The following is a 19274-nucleotide window of genomic DNA, read 5'->3' as shown; positions in this document are numbered from 1 at the left end:
TGACCTCGCGGCGTCACTCCGGCGTTTCGTCGCGAGAATTTGGCGGCGCGCCCTTTTTGAGCGCTCGTTCTGTGACAAACGACGACGACGACGACGACGACGACGACGACGACAACAACAACAACAACAACAACAACAACAACAACAACAGCAACATAATAATAATAATAATAACGCCGGAGAAGAAATATCTTCATAGGAGAAACTTTTGCAAATTAATGATTGGTTATGAACAATATTAGTAAATGCTGCCTGATAATTATTATTCTATGACTTCTCCTGTATACTCCTTTTCTCACCGAAGCTCTAATAATGAAACTCCCGGTTCAACTTCTGACCACCTCACGGCCACATGAATATTTGAGTATCGCCTCACAATCGCACTGATCCGCCCTTCGCCCATTTTATCGAAATAAGATCAATGTAATTGTTGTACCTTCTATTTATTGACGGCGGGTACGTTCCGTTTTCACTTGGTCATTAGGATTAAAATGTCCACTTTCTTTTTACACAGTAGCCAAAATGAGGGCACACTTCCAACGGCTCCGCTACCTGTCTTCGGATAGCACCAATCATCTCTTTCACTTTATATTTATCGCTCTCTAAATTAAAAGCTTGTTCTCCGAAATGTCTATGCTAAAATAGGTTAATCAACACTTACCATTATTTGTACGGACTCTATCCGCGATGCGATCCCGATATATGAACTGGACTATGCCCATACATACTGTGCTCATTCATGCGTTATAAGCCCTATAGTGCATATAGTATGTAGTACATAGTGCCTCTGACTAGTTTTTTTCTTTTTAGTTTTATTTTTCGTGTTGTTATGTATATTTTGTACATTACTGTCATATTATTGGTATAGCCAGCTTTATAGTAGCCCACCTTTCCACAACCTGCCATATATATATATATATATATATATATATATATATATATATATATATATATATATATATATATATATATATATATATATATATATATATATATATATATATATATATATATATATATATATATATATATATATATATATATATATATATATATTTCTTGAAAGTCTTCCTGGATTCGGGTCGAGTTATGTCACCAGATGAAGCGAACGAGCGAACGAGCAAACGAAAAACGATGCTTTATTGCCAACGTTACGGCCGGCGACCGGCCTTCGTCAGGGCATACGTGCATATTACACTAACACGCACTTCTTAAGGACATAGCATGGGGCCCCCAATTGTGAATAATCAGTCTTATCAATATTGACCTGCATGTTAACAAAAAGATATTCAGACATACGCAGCATTTTGTTGATAGCAGCAGTGCGCTATACAGAATATGGTAGGGCAAGGTGACTTGAAAACATTGATACAAACAATATGACGGACACTTGTGATATCGCAACATTTGTGAATGAATAGAAACAATAAAAGAAGGCGATGTCATGTTAAGTTACGTTCATTGTCAATGAAATATACATGAGCATAATATCACCATTGATGTCACAATGTGGTAACAGAGTGTGCATGCGTTCTGGTCAACTAACTAATGTGTCACCAATGACACCGCAACGTAATCACGGCAGTGAACAAACGTGTATGTGGGCTACGGCGGTTTTGCCGGTAAAAACGTAAGCCTTCCTGGGTTCTCGTTTATTCCAGACGCTATGAATAAGAAAAGATTCACGAACTTCCCTTTCGTAGTGCGATTTAAAACCAGATTCGAGTATTATGGCAGTTATGTTGTCGAAAGAGTGGCCTGGGGTAGCGAGGTGTTTGGACAGGGGAAGGCAAGGCAGGCACAAGACGTGTGACCTGTGATTATTGAAGCGCAATCGGAAAGCTGTCTCCGTTTGACCAATATATTGGAGGTCACACAATGAGCATTGAAGCAAGTAGATTGCACTGTTCGTGTCGCAGTCGAAATTTCCTTTTATCCAGAGAGTGAAGTTTGACGCAGAGCTCTTAACAATACGCGACGTGCTCATGTGGGGGCACACCATGCAGCGTGCCTTGTTACATGGGTGACACCCCACATGGGCTGGCGTTGATATTTTGGATGACGTAAGTATGTCTCGTAGGTTTCTCGATCTGCGGTAAACTGCTCGTGGAGGCTCCGGGAAGACGTCTTTGAGACGATTGCTCTGCATTAGTATGCTGTAGTGCTTTTAGAGGATCGCGTTAGCATTTGGAATTGACGGAGAATGTGTCAGAATTAAATTGATGTGCTTAGGGTGCGCAGGTTCTTTATTTGATTTTAGAAGCGCTCTTCGGTCCATTGCATCGGCGCGCATGATCGCGTTGTCGACAATCCGAGGCAAGTACTGTTGTACAGTTAGGGCATCACGAAGCTTATCACAGTTTTCAACAAAGTCTGAATTTTCAGAGCACAGCCTTTTGAAACGAAGTGCTTGACTGTATAGGGTATACTCGTCTTACAATGTTTTACGTGGCTGCTTTTGAAATGAAGGTATCGGTGAGCGTCGGTGGGTTTTCTGTATACTTTAGTAGATAATTTTTCGCCGCAAAGGGATACTGTTACATCCAGAAAACAGATGGATGCCTTCGAGTACGATTGTGACAATGAAATGGATGGATGAGCCTTGTTAAAGTCTGCAATGAAAGTCATGAGTTCCGCTTCGCCGTGATGCCAGATAAAAAAAAATGTTGTCTATAAAACGTTTGTAGTAGTATGGTTGTAGTCTACACGTTGAAAGAAAATGATTTTCCAATTGGCCCATAAATATATTTCCGTAATTTGGACCAATTTTGGTGCCCATTGAAGTGCCACTAACTTGTACGTAGTGAACACCGCCGAACTAAAAATTGTTAAGCTCCAGGATGAGTTTTAATAATGTGGCTAATGTGCAGCTACCAACAGATTTGTCACATGATGAGTCGTTATAAACATCTACTACTGCACGAATGCCGTCTTTGTGGGGAATATTAGTATAAAGTGACGCAGCATCTAATGTTACCAGAAATGAGTCAGCAGGTATATTGAGGTCGATGATGTCAGCGAGGGAATGAGAAGTGTCCTGCAGATAGGATGAATAAATTGGAGGTAGTATACTAATCAGGCCATCGACATAGCTTGAAAGTAATTCGGTGACAGTGCCAATGCCTGACACTATAGGACGACCGGGGTTATTGGGCTTATGTATTTTAGGCAATAGGTAAAACCTTCCTGGAACAGGGCTCAGTGGGACTAATGAGTGCTTTGCTTTGTCTGGAAGTTTGTCATCCAGTATTAAATGCTTGATTGTATCAGTAACGATGTCCTTAAATTTTTCGGTGGGGTTTGTTTTCACTTAGTCGCTTGTAAAACGTGTCATTATCTAACTGTCTCTGAGCTTCACAAACGTAGTCCGTTGTGTTCATTATCACGATTGCGCCTCCTTCATCAGCGGGTTTGCGCCTCCTTCACCGACCAAAGTGCGAGTTTAGGTCACTATAACCGATAACCCGTTATATTAGTGTTCGTTAGAATGAGGTTCAGAGTCAGGGAGGATCACGCCATATTCTAAAAGAACCATATGTCACTTGAACAGACGTGTGGTTGCAGTGGTGCTGTTCTCGTGACGCTTTCCTGCTAATAAAATTGCTTAAATATCTAAAAGCTATTTGAAGTTCGTGGTGTAGAATTCACTTTACGGACATACGGTGAAAGTTATACAAGATAATGGAGAAGAAAGGGAGAATCCGTTTCAATTTTAATAAATTATACCCGGTCTGCGAAACAAACTATCAAAATAAGAAAGGTCAAGTTTTGTTTTTCAATCTCGCGCGTTTTATTTCGCTAATAACTTCGGAACAAACGATGCACTGCACTTCACAGACTGTGTCATCGTAGACTGTGTCAGACTTTATCGAAAGGAGAAACAAAAATCACAAAAAAACATGAACGACCAACTCACTTGAATGACGTTGCCATCTGTCGGAGAAAAAGCGGGAAACGTTGCACGCTCCACATCGCGTTCCAATGGCCTCCAAAATTACCAACAACTCTAACGCACCGCTTTGTTTTCTTGTTCATTGACTCAAGTTTGGTCTCAGCTCGCTTTCTCCAAATAATAATAGTACCAAATTTTTGACAATGCTTACCACAGCGACCATTTCGTGCAAATCTTGAAGGCAATACAATTTTGTGGTTCAGAATCGCATTTCGCGCAAATCTTGAAGGCAATACATTTTTGTGGTTCAGAATCGCATCATAGCCATAGCCCTCATCTCCTTCCCACTTTTGACAAAACCTGGCGTTAGTTGTGATCACAATCATCATAACCATTACAACAAAGCTGACAACGCCAAGTGCTCAAGTTACATTGTGTTGCGCGTTACGTAAGATTCAAGGTGGGGGAATTCAACTGACTTACTGGCTATATAAATGGGTGTTCGAGCTTGCTTGCTTGCTTAAAAGCAAAACTTCAAAATTTTACTTCTATAACTTTTCTGAAGATTGACTGCAGTCTCATTCTCTCATTTCTGCACACTAATGATAAGCTTGGGCGCACTGATTGACAAATTTGCATGAAACAATGAAAGCGAAACCGCAACCGAGTTCGTACCAGGCAACACTTTCGGTAACTAACTTCCACGCAAATGACATCTGTAAAAATTTTATAAATTTATATTAGGTATGCCAAAAGGCTTGTTTTTTAGTTTTTTAGAACACGTTTTAAAAGTTAATGATGATGATGATGGTAACGCTTGCTTTCCGCATTGCCAGGCAACGCCGGCCGTGTGACGCCGGTAAACCGCGGTAAACGACAGGCGTGCATCGGACTCGCTGTTCTGTTGTTGCGTGCCGTCTACCTCGCATCCAACAAGGCCACGATGCCCGAATCCGACGTGGAGAAATTCGACGGCATGCTGCTCGCCTTGGCGCAGCAGCACGAAGGTGGTGTGCAACATGTAAGTCGGACAGCGATAAATTCGCGGTTGCCACACCGCTCGTGGTCGTGACTAGGCCTAACGACGTAAACACGCCTGCATGTTCCGATGACTGACGGATCTGTTCACCGGGTCCGATATCGCGTTAGAGCCTTTTAAACGAGCCTCGCCCGTACTAGAAGCGTTGAAATTGTCGCAGTTGCATTTAATCTTAATCTCTCAATTGTGGCTAGCCACGGTCCAAGTGTAGACGCACAGCGTCGTCGATTTTTGGAGACGGCGCTGTCGTTGACTTCGATTCTAGAAAGTTCTTGGTTGCACACAACCATAGTGAATAACAGTGATGAAGGTGCTGCTCCAATTGCTCCAAACTGCCCCAAAAGAGAAATGCTGCTGCATGCTGCTTTAAAGTGCTACATTTGCTGGTAACTGCTGCAAACCTCCACCAAAATGGAATGGCAAACTAAAAAGAATCAAGTTCAACCATGGGACCATCCCGTGAGGCTAAGCGAAACCGAAAGCAAGTTGTATACACACTATTATCCTAGTATGCAACTCAGTGGCGTTGATCCAGAAAAATCACGAGAGGTGACGCATACCAGGCAATGGTGGCCAATTTGTATTTTTTTATGTGTTGTGTTTTTATTTATATAAAAATTAAATCATGCTTTCAAATAGAATTTTACAAAACCAGCACGGTGTCTGAGCGGTTGCATTGTTCTATTCAGTTTTTTTTTTTCACCTCTGTACGATTTCCATAGTTCAGCTGAGGGTCATTTAACATAGGTATGCAGTAACAGATAAAGAGCCTTTTAAAATGTTGATGCTAGCTCAATTATATCACATGCTCAAGCTAAATTTCACGGCGTACACTTGCTAGGGCTGTCCTCCCCAGCCTGAATACTGAAAATTTCAGACTCCGTTGACCCTCCCCCGCCCACATGATTTATACCAATGATGCTATTATACGGCTTGTATACTAGCTGCATATTATCATATGGAATGCTTAATAATAAATATAAATATTTATTAGGGGCTTAAGTGATGTTTTAGACTGCAGGAATCGTTAGGAACACACGTCTGCTCCAAAAACGCAAATAGCAACCCTAAGCTATAGAATTTTTTTCTGCTCTGAAGACACTTAAGCCTGCTGCAAAGCACCATTTTTCCTGCTCCAGAATCTGCTCCAAAAAGCAAAATGTCGCTTCCATCACTGGAAGAATAACAGCAATGCTTAGCTGCTCTAAGTACAGTCTTGGGTCGCCGTTCTGTGAAACATAAAAGCCCCAACTGCTGGAGCTTTTCGCAGTAATGATGTGCCCTTGTTTCATTTTCTAGCTTTTGGAAACCTTCTTCAGCTTTCTCGCCAGAAAAACGGACTTCTACACCGGTGGCGGGCCGGGCTCCGCCAAAAGGGTGGGTCAAGTAACTTTCCAAACTGCATTTTCGTGTAGCTGTCACGCTTATGTTTAGAATGTAAATGTAAAGTGTTTCAGAATATTTTGCCCAAGAGGCAACTTGGGTCAGTTGAAGTGTCACAGGTCACCTAATTTTGTAATCGGCTGTGCATTTCGGAAACGACCCCTTCGTGGCATTTGTTCTTTGTTGAAGTTACATGCCACTGTTGTCTAAGTTGACCTTTTGTTCGGCACCATTGCGACCGTTCGAGCAACCAGTAAGGAGATTTCGTGGATGATAAGCTTTTTGAATGATTTTGTAGACTCGGGCAAGGAGTCTAATATTGTTTTATGAGGTCGGATATTAGGGTGCACATCAAAGAATCCGACAGGGCAAAATGTTATTCGATAATGTTTACTCTTCCAACTCTCGAAACCCAAGTTTTGGTTTTGGATGCTGAAACACCTGTCAAAGATATCTCGTCCGGGCTATGAATATATTGTTGTGTCCAGGTTCCGAACAGAGTTATAATTTTATAGAGCGAGTTTTATATACACAGTATGAAGAAAGGCATGGAGGTTAACCGGAAAGCAAATATCTGGTTGGCTGATTTTGTGAGCTGTTTTGAAGATCATTGGTTATGCACTTAATTCATAGAGGTAACTGTGGTTCACATAGTGGTGGACAAAGAACAGGAACCACAGACAAGGATGGCAGAAAGTTACGTGGTGTTGTGTTATCGGAAATTTTGCAGGTATTCTGGGAAGTTAGCTTGTGCAAAGTGGAGTAATTTACGAAATCATTTGGCAATGCCCTGAGGCTGCAGTGAACGTCACATAGCGATGACAATCTTTTTACATGTGTTGCAGCTGATACTTGAGAAGTTTTCCAAGTACGAGTCTATGGCACTGGCAGAGAAGGCGGAGAAAGACAAGAAGTCCAAAGAAGCCGAGGAAAAACGAAAGGCGAAAATCAAAAAGGACAAAGAAGAGTGCGTTGTTGAGGAAATTACAGACGCCGAGGCTGAAGCTCTTCAGAAAGAGTTAGACAAGGTGCGTACCGCCAGGCACGCAGTTATACTTCGTCTTCCATTGCTCACCCTGAATCACCCTGTGGTCATGCCATGACCACAGGGTGATTCATAATTTAAGCAATGATTGCAAGACTTTCAAAGCAGTACTGACAAAAAGTTTGCTTTAGTGCTCCTGCTTCACTCTTTGAGACGAGGCGTCCTCGTTTCTTCACGTGATCGCATTGTGCAAGACGGTTCCGTACAAAATGAGGCATTGGGCAGGTGGAGCACTCCAGCAGGAGTCTCAAAACTTTTTTTTTACCATTTTAAGAATCCTTGCTGCCATGACGAAACTTTCACACGTAATTTGAGTGGGTCGTTGAATTCTGAAAAATTTTATGAAGTATAGCATGACTGACTACATATATTAAATAATTGTTTATGTAATAACTATATTGAATTCCTGTAAAATACACGATAATATATTTTAACATTTCCACTTGCTTTAATTTCGGTCTCCTGAACTTTGGCATCATATTTGTAATTTTCACTCATTTATAGGCAGCCGATCATAATGCATGTCGCAAAGGGTTAGGACACAGTAAAAGCCGAAGAGAAGGACTTTGCGTGCTTGTCACATATCATTTGCTGTGCTGCTTGCGCAAGCTTCGTGGATGATGTTGTAGAGGAGGAGGGGGTTGATGAAATTTCGATTTGAGCTCTCGATCCCCTTGCAACACCACTATGTACAACTATGTACGGTTAGCCACAAATTATTGTCAACAGTTATTACTTTATGTCACGAATGTAGCCACTTAACTTGCTAGTATAACTAAGTATGACGGCCATTATGATCTAAGTAGGGTGTAACAGCTGTGCCAATCTGATACAATTCCTCATTTTTGCACTGAGCTGTGCCAAAACTATTCAATCTGCTGAAATCGCACCACACTGTGCGAGAATTCCCGTGCGCTAATTTCAGCAAGAAATGAAGGTTATGTTGGCCACCTGTAGTTTACGTCCTCTATCAATTCAGAGATATAGGCGTGCAGACCCTTACCCTAAACCACGGCAGGAAATTTGCGAAACGTGATCGACCAAATAAAGTAACACCACCGTGGGCCCATCCATTCATTGACCGTGGTGGATTAAAAACTAAAGCTGGAAGCGTATGTTGCTGTTGCTGCGTGCGAACAAACTCGACGTGCTGCGAATGCTGGCGTTGCCGGTGACCACGTTCAGTTGCCATAGCAAGGGCGCATAATATAAATAAGCGGTGCCGAGCCCATGGGCACGTTCTGGTGTTACTTTATCTAGTCAAACGTGCCTTGCAAGGATATTTGACTACATAACAGTGGAATTTGCGTCTTAAACCTAACTCCGTCGTAAATAAAATAAAGGGGGGTTGTAGCGGTTCGAAAATTTCTTGGCCTTGTTCTAACCCGTGCAGAACTCCGCGTAGTCCACCTTGCCGCAGTACACTGGTTGGTGATGTGTGTAAAAGTGTTTTAAGACTTGGAAGAGGCTGCTTGGCTTTGTCGCGGTACACAGCACAGTTTGTTAAATTACTCGTGCATGTATACTCACCATGATTGTGAGTACTAGTATGATCGCTGACATTTAAAAAAAAGTACTGGCAATTGTTTGGAGCACTGTATAAAATTTGGGCAGCCCCTAAAAATACTAAGCAAAACTGCGCCTTTTTTTTTCCACCTATAAGGTCACCATCTCAGCAGATCCACATTTGAATCCTCTTAGTCTGTCAAAGGATTTGACTGGTGTGGCAAATGCCAATGGAGATTTGGAGATTTTAGCATTGTCTGCCGAGTGATGTGGTTCAAAATAATTTTATTGAAATAGAAGTGCTCATATTCACTCTGCACGATTTAGGGGAAGTTGAATGGTTTGTGCATTTTTTTGTTTCTAAATGAAAGCCTTCTTTTTGATATTGCTCCATATTTGGTTTTTTCGTGATAAAAAAAAAATTTCTTTCCCCATAACCTGCTCTAAATTTGGATTTTACTGCTTGAAAAGTAACATTTTGCTGCTCCAAAAATTGCTCCAAATTCTGTTTCGGCTATTGCACTCCTGCTAAGTGCATCATGTTATTGTGCATGCATTGTTTTCCTGTTTCAGTGGGGACCATTTTCACAGCATTTTGACTTGGTTTATTGCTCATTATAACTGGTCTTGCTGCTCTATGATTATGTTTACTGATCACACAGCTTCTCGACATGCTGGTAGTTCGTGATAGAGGCCACAGTAATGTTGACAGAACCATCTGTTGGTAGTTTAGCATTACAGCACCTGTACAAAGTAGGCATGAGTGTAAAGCAACTGTAATTGTGAGAAATGCAGAAGAGTATCTTAAAGGTCCCTTGAGCCACCTAGAGGTCAAAATTTAGTTGTGGGGTAGCTTTGTATTCAGAGAGAGCATGTAGCTTGAAGAATTTTCTGAAACATAGCTGTAACAGTGGAGGTACACACGTTTCATAATCCAAATGAGGCCCCCGGCTTGCTTTGCTATTTTTTTTTTGTCTAAGCTTCATTCATTGGCTTGGAGGAAGAGTGGGGACTGCCCGTATCTGTGAGCAAGCAAGCAGGTCCTTTTTGTTGATAACAGTACGAGACTCGAATGTTCACGTCATGGCCAATAGTATAGATTGGCAAAAGTCTTGTGAAGAAGGAAGAATTGCTTGTTTGGTGTGGAAAAGCTTCCTTCCTTCCTCTGTGGTTTTTAGCTGGCTCGGCGCGCTCGGCTCTGCTCGAGTGCCTTCTCATCCCTCCTTTCACAGTTTTCCGCGCCGGCGGGACCAATATACAACTTCTGGTTCTTACCAAATAGCAAGTCATATGTAGACAGTCAGCTCTGTTGGATTGTGGTTTTGGTATTGTGCCTTTTTGCTTATTGAAAATTATTTTTGACTTTGCTGCGCATTTCAGCTAATGGGCTCGTCACAAGAGTGTCTGAGGAACATAGAAGCACCATTACACTGACATATAGTCAAAAAATCGCCGAAGTTGGCCTTTCCAGCATTGGCTGGCTGCTGAAGTAACATACGGAAAGACAGCTACAGGCATAGGTTTACCATTCACGACGTTTTTGTTTGCATACCTTTGCTTGCTTCGCACTGTGCTTTGCATTGTTGGACACACTGTAAATGGTGATATTGTTGAGCTACAGTCAAATTTAAGCCAGAAACTGTGTCGAGCCGCAGTAAAAGTCTCACACCTGCATGCTAGGTACTCGGCTTGTATTGCTTGCTTGAACCATCTTTGTGGCTGCATTGTTTTAATATTAGCACCAGGTGTATGGAATTTTATCTTGTTCTGTTTTTCTGTCTGGAGCTTGCATGTTTGCAGGAGGTTGGGGTTTTCGGTATTAGAAACAGAGGGTGTGCCATTCTAATGTATACAGGCATGCAAGAGTGTGACAGGCGCAAGAGCAACTCTCGGAAAAAGGACTGCAACCTCTGAATTTGTGGTATGCTTAGTGCTGTACCCGTTCTTGCATGTACACGTGTCATGATCAGAGACACGTCTTCTGTGTGTGACAACTGAAAGAACTGTGCAGATATGCATTCAAGTTGCCTATCTCATAAGCCATGAATGAGAAAGGGGTACATAGATGGGGGCCTATTTCTTTTGCCCGCAACCACATAAATTCATAGAAAGCATGGGATATATTTGTAGTTCCTGACCGAAGGGTCGAAGTAGTATGTTTAAAGGAGCCCTCCAACACGTTTGAAGCGCCTGTGTGTCAGCAAAAGCTGTTATGGGATCAGAACACAGGTCACGTGTGGCGCCATTGTAGTCCGCCGCAGCCGTAACAAGAAATAAGAGAAATAAGGAGAAAAAAAACTTTGGTAAATAAAAAAAATCACAGCATATTCACGAACTGAATGATGATAAGTGAGGCTAAGCGTCTGTCTGTCTGTCTGTGTTTGTCCATGCATCTGGCCGGCCCTTTGTGCATCAGTCCGTCTGCTCGTCCATCCGTCCATGCTTCCATCTGTCTGTTTGTCTATCTGTTTGTCTGTCTGTCTGATACTGCCGGTTACACCTGACACAGGGCGAGGTTAGACTAAGAGAAGCTTCGCCCCTAAAAACGCCAATGACACAATAAATTCGAACCCGTGTCATTTGTGTGCCAGCCCAGTATCCTACCACTGAGCCACGCCAGTGCTTAGAACTGATTTCTGAACTGGCCTTAGGCAGGCTGGATGTCGGGAAAGGAATCGCGTTATTGAGTAATAAAGCGTTTTAGAACATAAAAAGAACAACCAGGCATCACAAAATTTGAATTGCATAACGAGTGGGTCGCCCAATGCTCCCACCCATTAGAAAACTCTTTCTTGGTCACTTATTGACTGTGGTGCATACCCACTTTAGGCATAATTCTTCATCCTCCTCAACCACAGCATAAAAAAATTGCACAATATTCCTAACAAATGTGTAGCGGATACCACGCTTTCCCAGAGAATGATGAAGGATTGTATAGTGATTGCTGGCCTACTACAGAAAAAATGATTATTTATGGCGTATTGAGTACCTAGCAAGTGTGCTTGTAGTAGTAACTCAAAGTGTTTAGAAAAAGCTTTGAAAGGCTGCTCTTCTAGCTTTCCTTCTGACAGCGCTGCACGTACCGCGCAGGCCTGGAGTTTTTTTTTTATTTGTGGTGTGCATAGGCTGATAGCTGTGGATAATTTTAGCATTGATATAAGTACTCATATCTAATGATTTAGTATTTTGATCACGCTATAAAGTAACTACCTCACTGCCACTGCATGAACATGCAGGGGCACTCGGCAGAACTATAGCGGGTGGAAATTATGAAGATGGGTGCAGACGTATGATTGGATAATAGTAACATTAAAAGTGATAGTGGTGCCGCATCCAGGCTGAGATCGATACTGGGTCTAATTTTTCTATTCTGTACTTTTTCATAGAACTCTAAATAGATGACCTCTCAACAACAACAAAAAGAAAAGATTGCAACTACTAAGCGCGACAGAGGTGCTAGCTGCCTCTTCGCCTCTGGTTTTTTTTGGTTGCGCAGGTCAGGTGTCCACATGAAAAAGTTCTCTCTCCCCTCCTCCTGCTTCTGTACGTTCGTGAGTTGCCTCTTTGCCCACGTGTGGTACGCTGGTGCAAGTGATACCCTTCCTTGATGTTGCTGCGGGCGGCTTTCCGAACAATTTACAAGACTTTGGACAGTCCCAGAATGCTAGGGGCAACCTTGCTTTACTGCTCTTTTCGTTTCACAGTTTCCCTTCTCAGAATGAGAGGAGGGAGTAACGCGCAGCACCGTTGTTGAAAATGGCAGACATAGCCTTGCTTCGAAGCAGTAGCACCCTCTCATTCTGACAAATCAGGGTAACTAGTTTCTAACAGCCTTACTGTGTAAACAAAATGATGTGGTCTGGCACCAAATTGCTTATTACCGTGGTAACAGTGTCAACAATACATTAGACAAGACAAGCAACAATGGCGTGCAAGCTTCCCCTGCATGGGATCTTGCAGCTCATTCCATTGGAAGCCCTTTGCACTGTCACTGGCGAGTGAAATGTGGTCATTTTACCATGCAAACATCGATTTAAGGATAGCATTTTTTGTGTGTGTTTTGAATTTTCTAGAAAGAATAGCTTCAGTGATGCGTGCCCCTATTGCTGCTTTTCTTGCTGCACTGATCTGTCTATACTTCAGTCAACACAACTTGCAAGTGAAAATTGGGGGTTTGAATAGTGTTTGCAGGCCTTTCGAGAGGAAATGAATGTTGATCAAGTTGGGTTGGACTTCCGGCATTTCCATTGTTCAAAATCTGGTATTTTTGTGCGTCTTTTCAAGATTTCTCCCAGTAAACATCATGCAGCACCAATAGTGTGCCACATCAAATATTGTGAAACTGCACTGTAAAGAAGTCGTTTCTACGATTAATCACGAGCCAAAATGTCTTTATCATGAAAGACAAGCAGTGTGTGTTTCGTGGTCATTGCCAACAATTATGAGGCTTGCTAGTAGTATATTTGGCATATTTTCTTCAGGCACAGTTTATGATGCACTGTCTACGAATGTGTCAAATTAACATAGCATAATTTCAAGGTACTCAATATGTCATTCCAAAAAAGAAAAGAAAATAAGGCAGTATGTTGTCTTGCGTGAGCTTGTCACTAATTGTAATCAGTATGTATAAAGTATTTTATTTTTGGGCAGTCAGTGACGCTCCACTTTTACATGATTATAATAAAATCACTAGGTCCAAATTTGAGCGCAAATAGTTATTCGTTGTGGTCATTTCGAGAAAGGAAAAGCAGTAGTCTTCCGAATTAGCTCCTGAAGCAGTGCACGTCATACGAACCATCAAACGTTGCGTTAACTTCACCAAAGTGATCGATCACAGTCATACGCAACACGCTGAAGTCAAGACATACTGATAATGGAGAAGGTTCAGTTCATCCAATGAACATTGTATCTTGCTCTGTTTTCACTACAAGTTGACGCAGCAAGCATAAATGTAGCCACCACTGCGGAGGGAGATATGCGGGCTTGTAAGCTAGTGTCATTAACAAGCATTTAGTGATTTCGTTTCTATTTCTGTGGCTCTGAAATACGGATGTGAGCTTATTGCAAATAACATGTCTCTGTGTACTTCTTCTCAGGAAAAGGAAGAGAAAGCAAAGAGGGCTGCCGAGGCAAAGAAGGGAGCCAAAGAAGAGAAAAAGGTAAATAGACGGAAAAGTAGAGAGGGGAGGCAGGTAGATTATCAGAATGCCTAGCAATTTAGGCTCACTTTTCTTTTATTGTCGTTTGACCTCTCCCATGCAGTAGATAAGCTTGCCATGTTCTACACTTTTAGCATGCTTCACTATTCATAAATTGCTAAGTCTGCTGATAGAACGTTCTAATGAGATTGTAGTGTAGTGCACTGGCTCACTTTTGTGTTAACTTTCATCAGGCGGATGAGGATGAGGAAGAAGACGAAAATGACAAGGGGAAGCTCAAGCCCAACGCTGGCAATGGCTGTGACTTGGAGAATTACAAGTGGACCCAGACCCTCTCGGAGATTGAGGTGAGCATCATGGAAATGTGCCAGCTTGCTGTCCCATGGCTTTCTCTTCTCCATTACCAGCGATGTTCTTTTTATTCTTCTACTCTTTGTCATTTCTCTTTTGCACATGATCTGCTTCGATCGCTTGTTTGTGCTGTTTTGAGAAAGGTATTTGGTAAATAGGTGCGTTCACATGAAGCAGTCATATTCTTTTTGAATGACTGTTCATACTAAATTCACTATTCAATCTCATCGTACACGAGTGATGACGAACTATCTGCACGTGTGTAAAATTTACCCAATATTATTCGGACGCACGTGACATTTTATTTCAGGAAAGAAAGACGCCAAATGAGCAGTCAAATTAAGATAAATATATTCTTAAGTAGCAAATCATGTTTTCTTTATGCATGAAAAGAATGAAATCTCTGGCTTAAAATGCATTTGCAACTTGTTCTTGGTAATATTCATTTTGTGCCTACAAAAGTTGTACTTTTGATGATGGTCCAGTGACATCAAGATGTTCGTGGAACATCGGAGTGCCTTCGCCAAAGTGGCTGGCGGTGTAAACTTCTCAAAATATCAGAATGCTTAAGAGTTTAAAATATTGCCAACGGGTGTTCTGTGCCAGTAAAGCGTGAGCCGGTTCTGTGCCGGTGAGCGAAGAAGACGAAGACGAGCAACCCCTGCCAGCCGAGACTTCCTTCTTTGTGTCTGAGATTTTGACAGCCGCGTCTCCTTGTACGTTTCTTCGAGCTCCTAGCGCGTGACAACTGGTGGAGGTGCAAGGTACCCCATGCACCGAACCCCTCTCAGTACAAGAAGCTCCAGCCCCATACCGGTGGTTACGCCTGTTCACTGTGCTAGCCGAAGGATCCGTAGACCTGACCCTGAGTTCCGACTTCTCTCAGAGGAGATGACGGCCCAAGGTATCCCTGGCAGCGCCGTCCCAAGCGGCTCCAACCCAGCTGGTATGGAAGGCGCAATGCCAATGCAATATACGCTGTTGAAACCACGACGCCGAATCCCTTTCATGGTGCTGTCCATGAGAATGTTGAAGATTGGCTAGTCCACTATGACTTCATTGCCACTCTTAACATATGGGGTTACAGAGACAAGCTCTGACATGTCTACTTCAGTTTGATTGATGGGGCGCGTGTTTGGTACGAAAACCGGGCACGTGTGTTCACGTCACGGGTGGACTTCAAACGCCGGCTTCTCGAAACGTATGCAAGTCCTGATTGCCAAGAGTGAGCTGAACGTAAACTCCAGTGCCGTATGCAAATGCCAAATGAAGGCGTCGCAATGTATGTGAAGGACATGACGCGTCTTTTTCCATGAGCCGACCCTCGCGTGCCGGAAAAGAAGGTGCGATACCTGAAGCGTGGAGTGAAGGAGCAGTTATTCAGTGGTCTTGTACGCAGCCCCCCCCAAGACTACGTTAGAGTTTCTTGCTGAAGCCGTTCTGATTGAAAGCACGCTTCGGCAATGGACCCAGACGTACGAGGGACAAGTGAACTTTGCCTGTTACGGTCTACATGAGTTGTCTTGGGGCCACGTCGACTTCTTCCGAGAGCTCATACACTCTGTAATCCGTGAAGAACTGCAAAAGTTATCAGTGCCCTCGGCGCCCACTGTCAGTTCTTTGTCCGGAAACGTCCGGGATGTTCAGCAGGCACTACGAGAACCGTCCTGTCAGACAGAGCTGCGGCCCCTAAATGACTTCCCTCGCATATCGTATGCGCAAACTCTGCTCCAGCCAGCGCCACCTTTGGCTCCGCTTCCCATCGCGGCCCCTGCCATGCTTCCGGCAGACCAAACTCTGCGCTAACCTGCACCACATTTCACTCCTCCTTATACCACAGCCCCAGCCATGCTTCAGGCAGTCCAAGCGGGCCCATACCTCAGCAACCGTCGACCAATTCCGTGAAAATCAGACGTGTGGCGGGCCCTCGATCGACGTCCTCTTTGCTATCACTGTGGAGAACCTGGGCACATCTACCGACAGTGCACTTATCGAGAGCTGGGACTTCGTGGTTGTCGGCCAACTCCGCACCTCCTAGGTTCGACCAGCGGCCTCCAGAAATTGCTGACTACGTTGCCCAGCAGCACGGATGAACATCTCTGCACCACCCACGCTATCGATCACCGCGGCGGTTCTCGCCGAATCATGCACCTATTCGGGCGTGGCGCAGGGCGGTCACCTAGCCCGTGTCGGGAAAACTAGCCTCAGCGACCTTTGGGGGCATGGCCGCTCAGACTGGTCATGCTCAAGGCCCCCTATCGACGTGGACTGAAGATACCGACGATACAATGACAACGACATCACCGGCTTTGCGGAAGAGTTTCCTTAGATATTCCTGTTCTGCTAGATGGTCACGAAGTCAGCGCTTTAGTGTACACTGGCGCAGACTATTCCATAATTAGCGAAAAACTGGCCGCCCTTCTGAAGAAAGTAACGATGCGTTGGAACCGAACGCCAATTCGTACAGCTGGGGGACATATCGTCACGCCACTCGGTATGTGCACGGCAGGATTGCAAGTCCGCCATTGCACATTTGTTGCCAGTTTGAGCATTCTCCGGCAGTGTTCTCGAGACCTGATCATTGGCATGGGTTTTCTCGGGGAGCATGGTGCTATAATTGACATTCGACAATGTCTAGTCACTTTCGGGACCACAAACGCCACAACAGCTTACGCGGACCCCAGCCACTCACGAGTGTCTTTTCGCGTCATCGACGACGCTGTCACGTTACCACCCCGTGCAACTGTTGTGGTTCAGGTGGCGTGAAACGGAGTGATGCACGGTGAAGCAGTCGTGGAAAGCAATCACTTGCTCCTGCTGTCTCAGAGTGTCTGCGTAGCGAGAATCTTTGTTGACCTTCGTGATGATCACTGCGACGTTTTTGTCACAAATTTCAGCTACGAGCACTGGCACCTTTTTCCTGGAACTGTCATCGCCTACGCCGACCAGTCGCCAATGTCACCGAGTGTTTTGCTTCCGAGGCCATTGGCACTGCTGAAGCGCCTTTCCGCAGCGTTGATATCAATCCAACGCTTTCTGAAGCAAGCGTTTGAGTGAGCTGATGCAGGAGTTCCACACATGCTTAGCACGTTCTTCGAAGGTACGTCAAGCATCGATAACAGAACACCATATTATCAACTACGACGACACGCATCCCATACAGCGGCAACCTTATTGTGTTTCACCAACCGAATGGCACGCGATTCAAACGCAGGTTAAGGAAATGCTTCACGATGGCGTGATACAGCCTTCAAGCAGCCCTTGGTCATCACCAGTCGTTCTTGTGAAAAAGAAAGATGGCATGCTTTGCTTTTATGTCGACTACAGGAAGTTGAACAATGTCACAATAAAAGACGTATACCCGTTGCCCAGAGTCGATGATTCTCTGGACAAGCTGGGGCGCGCGAAGTATTTTTCGTTCGTAGACTTGAAGAGTGGTTATTGGAAAATAGAGGTCGATGAACGTGCCAGGAAAAGACCGCTTTTGTAATGCCGGATGGCCTTTATGAAATTAAAGTGCTCCCTTTCGGCCTCTGTTCCGCTTCAGCCACATTCCAGCAAATGGTTGACACTGTACTGGCAGACCTCAAGTGGAAAAACTGTCTCGTCTACCTCGATGATGTCGTGTTTTCAGAAACATTTGACGAGCATCTTCGTCGCCTTCGGAATGTGCTCGAAGCCATTAGATTGGCCGATCTCACACTCAAGCCTGAGAAATGTAATTTCGGCTACGAAGAATTAAAGTATCTTGGTCACGTCGTGAGCGCTGTTGGTGTTTGGCCTGATCCTGACAAAACTGCTGCCGTCGCCGCTTTTCCAGCTCCAACAGACAAGAAAAGTCTTCGACGATTTCTGGGTCTGTGCGCGTATTACCGGCGCTTTATTGAAAATTACTCTAACATTGTGGAGTCACTATTATGCCTCACGCGTGATGACACACCATTTGTCTGGGCTGACGAACAACAGACTGCCTTTGCGGAACTATAGCACCGGATCTCTTTCTCTCCCGTGCTCAGCCACTTCGATGAAGATGCTGATACAGAAGTACGCACTGATGCCAGCAATATTGGTCTTGTAACTATTTTGGTACGAAGACAAGACGTCATTGAACAGGTAATAGCCTACACAAGTCACACACTGTCTCGCGCAGAATCTAACTACTCCTAACAGAGAAAAAATGTCTCGCGGTCATTTGGGCAATTACAAAGTGTAGGCCATATCTCTATAGAAAACCACTTAAAGTAGTGACTGATTATCATGCTTTGTGCTAGAGTGCCAATCTACAAGACCCTTCAGGACGATTAGCACGATGGAGTCTACGCCTACAGGAATTTGATGTCACCATCGTGTACAAGTCAAGCAAAAAGCACGAAGATGCCGACATGCTATCATGAGCACCTCTTCAATCCGCCAGTACAAGCGCAGAAGAGGACAGCACCTTCGTGGCAACTCTCAGCGGGCCGGATCTGATGTCTCATCAACAAAATGACGCCGACCGAAGAATGATTATAGATCACTTACAAGGTGGCACCGGGCCTATTCCTCGTCCATTGTCGCGAACGTTGTCATCATTTTTGCCTACGAAATGGCATCTTATACTAAAGGGACACTGGGGCTGGTGACAGATGTCATCTTCTCGATGTGCCTGAAACCCTCCGCGATGTCTTATTAGCTTGCCACGACACGCCCACATTCAGCCATCTGGGCTACTCGAGAGCTATGGATCGGATCCGGCCATCTGGGCTACTCGAGAACTATGGATCGGGTGCGACAACTATACTACTGGCCTAAAATGCCTGCCTGGGTCAAACGCTACGTGGAGGGATGCCGTGAATGCCAGCGTCGTATGACACCACCGTTAAAGCCTGCAGACCATCTACAAGCGATCGATCTACCACG

The 19274-nt window shown here is 44.0% G+C and overlaps 1 protein-coding gene across 1 annotated transcript in view; it reads left to right on the top strand.

Moving 5' to 3' along the window:
• The first annotated feature begins 4738 nt into the window (after nt 1-4738).
• Nucleotides 4739-19274, top strand: part of nudC (nuclear distribution C, dynein complex regulator) — a 53114-nt gene continuing 38578 nt past the window's right edge. Inside the window, exons 1-5 of the mRNA XM_037425502.2 lie at nt 4739-4913; nt 6231-6308; nt 7160-7342; nt 13962-14024; nt 14258-14371. Coding sequence (XP_037281399.2) covers nt 4836-4913; nt 6231-6308; nt 7160-7342; nt 13962-14024; nt 14258-14371 — 516 coding nt within the window. The 5' untranslated portion in view covers nt 4739-4835. The remainder of the gene's footprint in view (nt 4914-6230; nt 6309-7159; nt 7343-13961; nt 14025-14257; nt 14372-19274) is intronic.

This window comes from Rhipicephalus microplus, chromosome 5, assembly GCF_043290135.1.
Source record: "Rhipicephalus microplus isolate Deutch F79 chromosome 5, USDA_Rmic, whole genome shotgun sequence".
Classification (NCBI taxonomy): domain Eukaryota; kingdom Metazoa; phylum Arthropoda; class Arachnida; order Ixodida; family Ixodidae; genus Rhipicephalus; species Rhipicephalus microplus.
Note: the sequence above shows the minus strand (reverse complement) of the source record. Positions and strands in the feature narration are given on the sequence as shown.